The sequence below is a fragment of the Lonchura striata genome, chromosome 1 (assembly GCF_046129695.1).
Source record: "Lonchura striata isolate bLonStr1 chromosome 1, bLonStr1.mat, whole genome shotgun sequence".
NCBI lineage: Eukaryota > Metazoa > Chordata > Aves > Passeriformes > Estrildidae > Lonchura > Lonchura striata.
Window position 1 is genome coordinate 109,175,143 of NC_134603.1, and position 10,934 is coordinate 109,186,076.

A 10,934-nucleotide genomic window follows, 5' to 3' on the forward strand; every position below is an offset into this window, starting at 1 on the left:
GCAAATGTGTTCTCAGCCTTTGTTTCTTATGATCAAACAGTCCAAGCCTTCCAGCTATCACTGCAGCATGATCTAGATTGAATTTACAATCAAGCCTAGAGAATCAGAACTGTACAGAGTATTTCATATAGAACACACAAAAATCTTACTTAAGCTTTTTACACCAGCATTAATACCTCTATTAAAAAAAGTAATTCAACTTTGGCAGCTTCATTATTACATATGTTCTGTCAACATTTCCTAATACACCAAATTCCTTCTCTTCAAATTTTATGCAAGCTTTTGACAAGCACAGTGAACTGAGAAAAAGTTTTATCAGTCCCATCAACAATTTCTCTATAATCATGAAAATTTGTGAGTATCCTTATACTTATAACCAGGGCCACTAATATAAAGCAGGTAATTAAAAAAGATAAAATCTCAACTAACTCCAGTAATAGCATTTCTCTCAGATCTTCCCTCTTCACCCTTGTGTGCCAGCTTCCTCTGATCTAGTCATTCCTTTCCCATTCTGCTATCATTGCTAGTTTCTGGTCTCCCCAGCATGAAAAGGAACTGATTCACTTAGGTCTAGATCTTTCTCCATTAAGTTTTATTCTGTCTTATTTCAGATGAGTCCCCAAAGAGTTTCCAAGCCTCTTCAGGAAACTGAAAACTCTCTCCCCTGTCAAACTCTTGAGCTATTTTACTCAGCTGAAATCATGAACTAAATGATTAATCTCAAAATCTGTTCCTTTAAAACTGTCCTTTGGTTCAGATCTGGTTCTGCTCTTTTAGTTTAAAATGACTGGAACATTAGTTTTACTCTAAAACTCACTTTTTGCTTGCAACTTTCCCCAATGCACACCACCATTCCTTCTCCTTTCCTGAGTGACTTAGCAGTGGGATTAGCATATTCACTCAACAAAGTGAGTTGCCATCAGCCCTGCTGATGATATATGTTCTCCCATCTATATCTAAGGATGTAAAGCCTCTTGACATAAGAGGCTTTTTCTCACACAACCAGTAAGCCCTTGCAAGGGCAAATTTCATTTGGACAGCCCTTCCACTACTCCCTAGAGGGAGCAGTGCCCCAGGATCCTATACTGCTAGACCTTCCAATTTTTTAAATCTCTCTTGCCAACCACAATCACATAAAGACATCCCTCCTGCACTGTTCTCTGGCATCTCCGGTCCGGTCCCACAGCTGTGGTGTGAATCTCACCCTCTGCACCACAAAGTGACACTCACTCAGCTGCACTGATACCCTACCTTGGGCTACTTTTCTTTGCGTGCACTTTGAGAACAGCGTCGTGTGTCAGGGCCAGTTTTGACTTCTCAGCTGCTCCTCCCTTTTGGTAACATTTGGCAGCCACCTGGGGTGAAATCACACACAGCATTCACAGATGTGCATCCAGCCCATGGCTTATCACATAAAAGCAATACTTAATTTTACAGTCACTGGAATGGAAAGCAGAAAGATTGGCAGGGTGCCTGGAAAAAGGAAAAGGTATACATTGTGGTATATTTTTAAGACAAAAAGAAAAGCTCTAAAATCAGTCCACATGCAACTATCAAAATTAGAATATTACTTACAATATTGTATATGGAAATAGTGAAAGTAGAATTCCCATAGAACATTTTGTTTGATAGAACATATTTGTTTGATAGAACAAATAGCATATGCAATCTGGATGATAGCCTAAACCATTAACTGGTAAGTCACCAGGCATCTACAATATATTACTACAAGTAAGGAAGACTAATGTGTGCAAAGTGAAATTGAAAAGCAAGGAACATTTCCTCAATGCTTTTATCATACTAGGCTCTTTCTGTGAAAACTAAACAGAAACACCAGGAGTTACCATGCTCCTAGCAAGGTTTTCTTCATTATCACCCTGCTTATTCTGCAATGATTTCTTTATTCTAGCCATTAATTTAGTGTTTCTTCTGTTTGGAAATTGCACACTGCAAGCCACTCTTGGAAGTGCCAAAGTCACCAGATAGTGTCATCTTGGGTAGCATTGATAAGCAAAGATCAGGGTTATAAAGAAAACAGATGATAGAGGGTTATATATTTCAGATTTCAAGATGATTATTTTTTAGCTGTGTGTGTTTTTTATCTCAACTCTTTTCTGTCCATTTAGAAAACTGCCTTTTCTTTTCAAGAGGAAATAAAAACTATCTGTATAGTGTCAACTGATTACTTTGTTTTTTTGCCTTGTTATAAATATTAATTTTCCCTTCCAAGAGTTTTATGTTGTTACCTGCAAAACACAGAAGCTTCCCCTCTGCTGTGATCAAAAAAGTATCTGAAGTTTTATTTCATATAATCACAGAGCATCTCAAATTGAAAGGGACTTATAAGGATAATAGAGGCAAACTTAGTGCTCCCTGTAGGACTACCTAAAATAAACCCACACGACTAAGAATATCATCCAAATGCTTCTCAAACTCTGAACTCATGGCTTAATGCCATGACTACTTTCCTGGGGTGTCTGTGGCAGACCACTTTCTCAGTGAAGAGCCCTTTCCTATGTCCAATCTGATCTCCTTCTGATCCAACTTCATTCCATTTCCCCATGTCCTATCACTGGTAACCAGAGAGAGGAGATCAGGACCTCCCTTTGAAGAAGTTGTAGACTGTGATGAGGGTACCCCTCAGCCATCTCTTCTCCAAGCTGTATAAGACAAGCAACTTCAGTTGCTCTTCTTAAGACATGTCCTCTAGAGCTGCCTGTGGTATTGGCAGTGGGTTGGGACTGGATGAGTTGGGGGCCTCCTCAAAACCAAACCATTCCATGATTCTATGACTTTTTATCATCTTGGTCACCCTCCTCTGGACATACTTTAATAGTCTGTTGCCCTTCTTATATTGTGGTGCCCAAAACTGCACAGAGGTGAGCAGTCCAAAACTACTCCAGGTGAGTCTGCACCAGCACAGAGCAGGGCAGGACAATCACCTCCTTTGACTGGCTCACAATGCTGAATTTGATGCACTCAGGACACTGTCTGCCTTTTTGGTTGTCAATGCTGGCTCATCTTCAACTTGCCACCAACCCAAACTTCCCACATCTCTTTTCATGGGGCTGCTCTCCAGCCTCTCATTCCCTAATTTGAATGTATAACCAGGAGTTCTCCATCCTAGGTGCAGAATCTAGCACTTGCCCTCATAAAATTTCATATGGTTGGTGATAGCCCAGTAGTCTGTCAAGGTATCTCTGCAGGACCTCTCTACCTTCAAAGTAATCAACAGCTCCTCCCAGTTTAGTGTCCTCCTAGTTTAGCATGGTTGGCAAACATATTTAATGTTCCTGTGTCCAAATTATTTATAAAAACATTCAAGAGCTCTTGCCCTTAAATTGAGCACTGGGGAATCCAAACAGTGACGGGCCACCAGCCTGATATAACCCCATTTGCAATAACTCTTTGAAGCCTGACTTGTCAACCAGTTTCTCACCTAATGTATTATGGACTTGTCTGGCTGTGTGTTGAAACTCCATCCAGAATAAAGAGACTGTGAGAAAAACTATTAAAATCTTCGCTAAAACCAAAATATACCACATCTACTGGCTTCTCTTGGTCAACTAGATGAGTGACCTTGTCATAAAAGGAAATTAAGTTGGTTAAGTAGGACTTTCCAATAGTGAACCCATGCTGCCTATGACTAATGATTGCACTGTCACTCAAATTTTATTTTCAGTAACTCCCAGAATAACCTCCTCCATAATTTTACCAGGCACCAAAGAGAGACTGAAAGGCCTGTAATTACCAGGGTCTTCCTTTTTACTCTTCTTGAAAACTGGGACATTTGCCAGGTTCCAATTGACTGGGACCTCTCCAGACTCCCAAGACCTTTGAAAATTAATGGAAAGGGACTACAATAAAATGGGCCAGCTCATTCAGTACCTGGAATGAATCCCATCAAGCCCAATAGATTTATATTCATCCAGCTGCAGCAGCAAGTCTCAAACTAGTGCAGAGTCAGCTGGGAGTTTATTATCCCCCAAGTCACAGTCTTCCAGCACATCATCAGTGTTAAAGACAGAAGTGAAGAAGGCATTAAATGTCTCTGCTTTGCCTATGTCCCTGTTTGTGAGGTAAATGACCCTATCAAGTAATGGACTGATGTTATGTTCAATCCTTCTTTTGCTGTTAATGTGTTTTAAAATGACTTTTCTGTTGTCCTTCATAATGCTGGATAGCTTGAACTCTACTCAAGCTTTGGCCACATGAATTTTCTCCCTACAGTGACAAACAGCATTTCTGCTGTCCTCCCGTGTCACCTCCCCTTGATCCAACATCTACATACTTTCCCTTTTCCCCTAAGTTCAAGAAGATGCCTGATCATCCAAGCCAGACTCTGCCCCACTTGCTTGACTTTTGACCCTTTAGAATTTCCTGCCTCTGCACTTCTCAGAGGTAGCCCTTAAAAAGTACCTGTCATTTATGAATTCCCAAGGGACCTTACTAATCAGCTCCTTCCACAGCCCAAGTCTGCTTGCCCCAACTCCAGGGTCAAAGGTATGCAGGACTTTTTTTTCTACAGTCAACAACTTGAAACTCAGTTACTTTGTGGTCACTGTGACCAAGACACGAATCCCCACGTTCCTCACAAATGCCTTTCTGTTTATTAGGAGGTTATCTTTCCCTAGTCAGCTCCCCTAGTACCTGCACCCAGAAGTTAATCTCAACATGCTCCTGTTTGTGTCCACTGTATGATTTTCTCAGTTTAGGTCTGGGAAGTTAAAATCACCCATAAGGACAAAAAGCATTTGATCTAGTGAGATCCCTTATTTTATCTCCCTGTAGAATACTTCATTGATGTTGTCACATTGGCTGAGTTCTGCTTCAATGCCATTAACTGTCATCCTGTATCTGGACTGTATTAACTAGGAAGCTAGGAAACTAAAGACTGTAAAATCTCTATGTTCTTTAAACACAAAGGGAATAAAACCATCATTTTCCTACCCAAATTAGTACATTTCCAAGAAATGCTTTCATTTTTCTACAGTATGTGCAATGATACTGTCAAGAATATGGTTTAGAATCACGCATATCAGTCAATTCTGATGGATGCTAATAATTGTTTTTCCAACTGTCTTTAATTTGCTTGCATTAAAATGTATTTCCCTCATGAGACTGCAAATTTCTGGGCAGTGAATTTAAGATTATAAACAAAAGGCTTGCTCTCCCTGCTCACTTCTTGTAAGTCATTTACAAGTAGACACACAGCTACAAACCACAAATTAAGCCAGACTGCTACAGAGCAACTGAAGGTTTACAGATGGTTTTATAGATACAGAGAAAAGGCTTCAGAACAAGCAAGAATCCTTATTTCAGATAAACATATGTTCCTACCTCCCAGAACTGGTGTTTGGCATAGTAGTCTCCCTGTGCAATCCATTCTTCTGGAGTTGAAGTTTTAGCAAACATGCTGTCATCTAAGTCTACAAGGGCAAGGGTGACCATTTTATGTTAGAATGGATAAACCACAGAAACCACTTATCATGTACCAAAACTAAGCATTATCTCACAACGTTCCAAGCTCTGTGTTTGTGCTTACACCAGTAATGGTAACTATGAGTCAAGCGTGGTAACACTGTTGTGTGAAGTTACCAGTTCATACAAAAAGCCCCAGAGCTTAGCTGGAGACTGGGCTGGTAAGTGGCTGAAACTGCATTAACTCAGCAGAAATCTGACTACAAATTGACCACTTTAAGCTATAAATATCTGCAGCCATCAGGGTCCATTGAGCTCTCTCCACGGTAACTGGCTGAGCAGCAGTGACCTGATCTCCCTGTATGTAGCAACACCTCTCAAGGTCACCCCTCAAGGCTGAGGGATCCCTTACTCAACACCAGACATCAATGAGCTGGTAAATTATATTTTTGCATGTGTGTAATATTTAAAATAGGTATGGCAAGTTAATGTAAAAAGCAGAATATTGACCACCAATCCATCCATACTTACTGAATATTTTACATATCTGAATTTACTGGTTAGAACTCAATAAACTAATTAAAAGATCAGATCCATCTGAGGGACAAAACTTAAATTAGTGAATTAGCAATAAAGTTATACTTAAACATATTCAACTGATCTTTAGAGACAAAATAACTAAGACCCACTGAAATAAGTGGAAATTTGCAAGGGCAGTTATCAATGCATACTGTTAGAAAGACCAAGGCATTAAACCTTTATTACACAGCCTAAAAGCAAGAAAACATGAGTTTTGGCTGACAGTCTTTTAAGAAAGTTTTAGGACAATTTACCTTTCTTTTCATCTGTTTTGACAACCTTAACAAATTTTCGTTTGATGAAATACTTAAAAGCTGGAGCTCGTTTATCACGATCTTCATCAAAGATCCAAAGATTGACTCTGGCTCTTGTAATTGCAGTGTACAGTTGCTTGAGTTCTCCATTCAGCATCTAAAGCAGAACAAAAAAATTAGATTAAATAAATGAAATGCCAGATGAGCTAAATTGTTAGAAAGAAACATACTTTGCAGTTATAAGAAAACAGAGAATTTATACAGAATGAATAACAAGTTAAAAAGTGCTTTTAAGTAAGCAAATCTAAATATTAAATATGGGACTTCAATTACATAAGCCATTATCTAGCTAACTTACAACAGATATGACAGGCTATTTTCCTTCTAATCACTTACACATATAACTATTAATTACCATACAATCCTGAAAATATCTGACTCACCAGATTCTAAGCAACTTCCTTAATTTCAAGGTAGTGACACCAATCAGAAACCAGACTACAGGAATAATGAATATTGACAAGCTGAATTGCTATTTGCTTTAACCACAGTTCTTCTGTAAATATACCCAAAAGTCTATGACACAGGTTTTGTTCTCTAATCAAATTACATTTGCAAACAATCTCTTATCTTTTAAAATTAGTATTATATTACTTTATATTTATATTATATTATACAAATGTGAACAACTATAAAAGGTAAAGCAACCTTGATAAACACAGAACTAACAGGATGAAAGAATTTAAGAAATTTCCCTACTTTTAAGATTTAAGAATTTAATTTGTCCTTTCTATTCCTATTGTTACAAAAAACTCACCTTGTACATTTCTACATTAAATGGAGTCCTTTCCTGCATACCAGTGGCATCCTCTAATGGCACTTCAATTAGCAAGTTACTTCCCACTTGCACATCTGGATCAGGACTATAAGAAGAAATTATCTTCCATTCTTTGCTAGCCTGAAATATCAAGAGAATAAGGTTTATTTGTATGTACTAACTACTAATGCCTACATATGCACAAGATAAGGCTGTATGGTGTGACCTATTCAACCCTACAAGGGAAGAAGGCTCAGAAGAGAAGACGGGGGGAGAAAATTATCTCCGGGGAGAATGTAAAAAATAATCATCAATTTTCAATGAGAGAGCTGAACTTCATCTCAACACAGCCTTTGCTTAAGATACTATGTGTACCAGGTGGTCATAAAGGCATATAAACAACTTTCCCTAAACCAGCTAATAGACAATTACACCTTCCTGAGCTGCCCAGGCAAAAGCAAAGATGTGCCTCAGCCCAGCAGACTGTGGAAAATCTGAGGAGCAAACAAAACAAACCTTTAAGAGTGCAACTGGCTTGATTTGGCTACAAGCTGCATATTACTTTTCAGGGACTGGGGATGGACAGCATCATGATGGAGAAGCCAATGAGAACACATACATACATATGTGTATGTGTATGTGTATGTGTATGTGTATGTGTACACAGGGAGCACTAATGGGAGTCTCATCTGTATTGTGATTCCAATGTATATTGCCACTGTTTTATTATGCTTGCCTTCAGATTTCAGGATACTGCTATATTACTAGTGTAGATCCAAATCATATGCAATGCTCAAGATATCAAATAAGTAATTTTATATTAAACATTAAAACCTCCTTGGGTGGACTACACATTTTCAGCCAAACACCCTTACAGTGTGAAGGAAGTGAGGTTACCTTCACCACGGAGGAGGGTCAAGTTTTAGTCCTAGGGATGAGGATTCTCCTACAAACCCACGATACCACAACAGGCAAACTCACTGAGGGGGGGGTGTGCTGAGTGCAGGGGCAGGCAGCTCCCTGACAGCTTGGAGCAAAATGAAAGGTAAATGGTGGTGGGAAAACACTCACAAGCTGCAATGTGTCGTACTAAAATCTACTATCTAGAACACATTGGAGGGATCTTGGCCTTCAGGTTAGGATGGGCAGCCACTAAGTCTCCTTGACTCTACAAGACTGACAAGCTCAGTGAGTGGGACCCACACATATCCCATGCTGGCTTATATGCTCATCCTCAGGGCTCCCAGAAAAGATCTGGCTGGTCATTCATGTGATGAATGTATTAAGCTTCGTGTTGAACACCAGTAAGTGCTAGTGCTGGTCTCAGCCAGGGGGTGGAATGGCACCTGCCAACACCTCCTCTTGTAAGAACACTCAGAGGTGAGCAAAAAAACCTACTCATGGGAAAGTCTAAAAAAGCGTGGTCAGAAAATATTGGACTCCAACACAGAGACATGTGAAAGATATCTATAAATATGCACAGGCACTCTAAACTGTAAATTAAGTGTGGCAGCAGATCAGTGCTGTGCACTCTCATGCCATGTAGGAAATGCCAGCTCCTGATCACACTGCTCTGCAGGGTCCTGATCCCTGTAAAACTAATAACCTTAAAATTGTGATTATATTTTAAGTGAAGTTCATTTTTCCCTTTTGGTATTGAAAATTCCATTTAATTGAAATGTGATTAAATACTGCCAAGTTTCTGGCACAAAATGAAAAATACACAAAATAAGGCTGAAATAACGTTTTTAAAATCTATATATTTCTGAGCTTTGAGCAACACAAAACAATTTAACTGTCTTCTCATGGGGTAAAAAAAGCAGGAAATCTTTCCTGCAAAATGTATATTGAAGTTAAGATTTCAAAAAATCTTAAATGAAGATATTCCTAAGGCTGTCATAGACTGTAACACGACAACCAGCTAAAGGTATCAGTTTGGCCAAGAGCTTGCTGTGTTTTGGGGGCTTGGTCTATTTGCCTTCTAGATTTTTCATTCACATCTGTTTCCTGAAACAAGACTCTTCTTAAATCTCATTTTCAAGACAAATAAAAAGAAAACCCAACACTTTATGAAGTGCACACGGCCACACTGCTGTGTTTACAATGGTTCACAGATTCAGCTTTTCTAAATTAGAAAACCTCAGGGTGAGCTGCTTTCTTGCCTGCTTGTTTAGCTGCTCAAATCAACTCAATTACTCATGACTCACAGAAACATGGAAGAATTGTATGAAAACAGCTTGACATACATTACTCTAAGCTAAAATGCTCTACACAACTCAACTCTGCTAAACTGATTCTGCTAAATCCTGATAAATGTCTTGTTGTTTTTCTGATTACAACTTGAATCACCAGAAACAAATCAACTTTGAGAAATCTACCATGACAGCCAGTATTTACCTCAAACTCCTTCCTTCTGCCCTTATCACGTAACATTCACTAACCTCTGTGAAGAGATACCAGTAAGCTGCCCTCAGTTTTCTTGTGGTTTTCATCTGCTGAAAACCACGAGACACTGTTTTGAGGGGCAGAAGACATCTGCAAAAGGGCAGTTCACACTGAGTGTTTAATCACAGAGAAACTCAGTCATGGCTACATGGAGTGTCTGCAGGCATGCTCAGTAAGGAATACTTGGAATACTTGCCTCACTGGGGTCAAAGGAGTAGTCTTGGTGTGCAGCAGAAGAGTGTGTGTGTGTGTGTGTGCAATGTTGTGTGTACCCTAAGGCTCTCCCTTAAATTTTAACAGTAAATCTGAAGGAAAATGAAGCACATAAAGAACATGTTCTTATTTCATAAACCTATGACCTCTCTGTTTTCTACTGTAAAGAAACCACTCAACTTCAGAGAAAAGGGGGAATCCTTTCCCAGCTGAATCACCAATTAGACCACAAGTAAGACAGGCTTCAGAAAAAGTGCAGAAAAAGGGTAAGAATTAAATACCTCAGAATCTGTGAAAAAGTTGTAAAGGAGGACATCATCAAATTCCAAGCCCTTTGCTTCATAAATTGTCAAGACAAGTGCCAAACTAAGTTCTTCAGGTATTTTCTCCTTTGCAGTTTCATTTGCCACTAATACAACCTGCCAGAAGATACATTTAAAAAAACATTAGAAAGCAAAAAAGGAAAAAAAAAAAAAACAAAACAATTGCACGGAGGAAGACAACCATGATGATAATACAAGAGCCTTCTAAAAACTAGACATTTCACAGAGAATTTCAGCACACTCCACAAAAAAGGTCACAAAGCTGCCACTAGAAGACTGACAAATGTGTGGTATGTGCAGACAGTTTTAGATCTGGTGTAAGAAAATTTGGAGTTAGAAAGGAACAGGTCAGACAATACCTCACACAATACCCCACACCAAAAAAAGAACAAAAAGAACCAGACATATTAAGAAGAAACAGAAACCAACACAATAAAGGATTCTAAGCTTGAAATGTCTAATTTATCAGTGAGACAAGGGCTTAAAAAGGAAAGTTGTGGGCAGCTCATACAAGACTATTATTTAGCAACAGAGCTGGCAGAATCTGCAAAAAGCCTAAGAAAAGCAAACCTGATGCGCTCCAAATTCTATGGGTTGTGTTTTCCTTTTGTTGCCCCTCAGCAGAATTGCTAGGTCACTAACACTGCAGGACTCCAAGACCATAGGTTTTGGCCCATCAAAGAGACCACGGTCCTGAGGAAGGCGATCAAAAGATTCTGGAAAATAATGCTGGAGCAAATCAACCACTCCAGATGCTAAACGGAGAATACCTGCAAAAAGCAGAATAAGGTCTTAAATTTCAGCATGAAGTCCTTGAAAACACACTTTAAAAAGGTTCTGTTAGACATTTGGAATCAAGAAATATGACAAAATAAGACAAAA

The 10,934-nt window shown here is 39.0% G+C and overlaps 1 protein-coding gene across 3 annotated transcripts in view; it reads right to left on the reverse strand.

The window, feature by feature from the left end:
• TRANK1 (tetratricopeptide repeat and ankyrin repeat containing 1) overlaps window positions 1–10,934 on the reverse strand; it is a 65,073-nt gene that overhangs the window by 22,518 nt on the left and 31,621 nt on the right. For all 3 annotated transcript variants that reach the window (XM_077786602.1, XM_021553324.3, XM_077786598.1), the window contains exons 14-19: window positions 10,623–10,822; window positions 10,011–10,148; window positions 7,072–7,212; window positions 6,255–6,411; window positions 5,341–5,429; window positions 1,252–1,355 (exon numbers count right to left, since the gene is read on the reverse strand). In XM_077786602.1, the coding sequence (XP_077642728.1) occupies window positions 1,252–1,355; window positions 5,341–5,429; window positions 6,255–6,411; window positions 7,072–7,212; window positions 10,011–10,148; window positions 10,623–10,822 (829 nt within the window). The remainder of the gene's footprint in view (window positions 1–1,251; window positions 1,356–5,340; window positions 5,430–6,254; window positions 6,412–7,071; window positions 7,213–10,010; window positions 10,149–10,622; window positions 10,823–10,934) is intronic.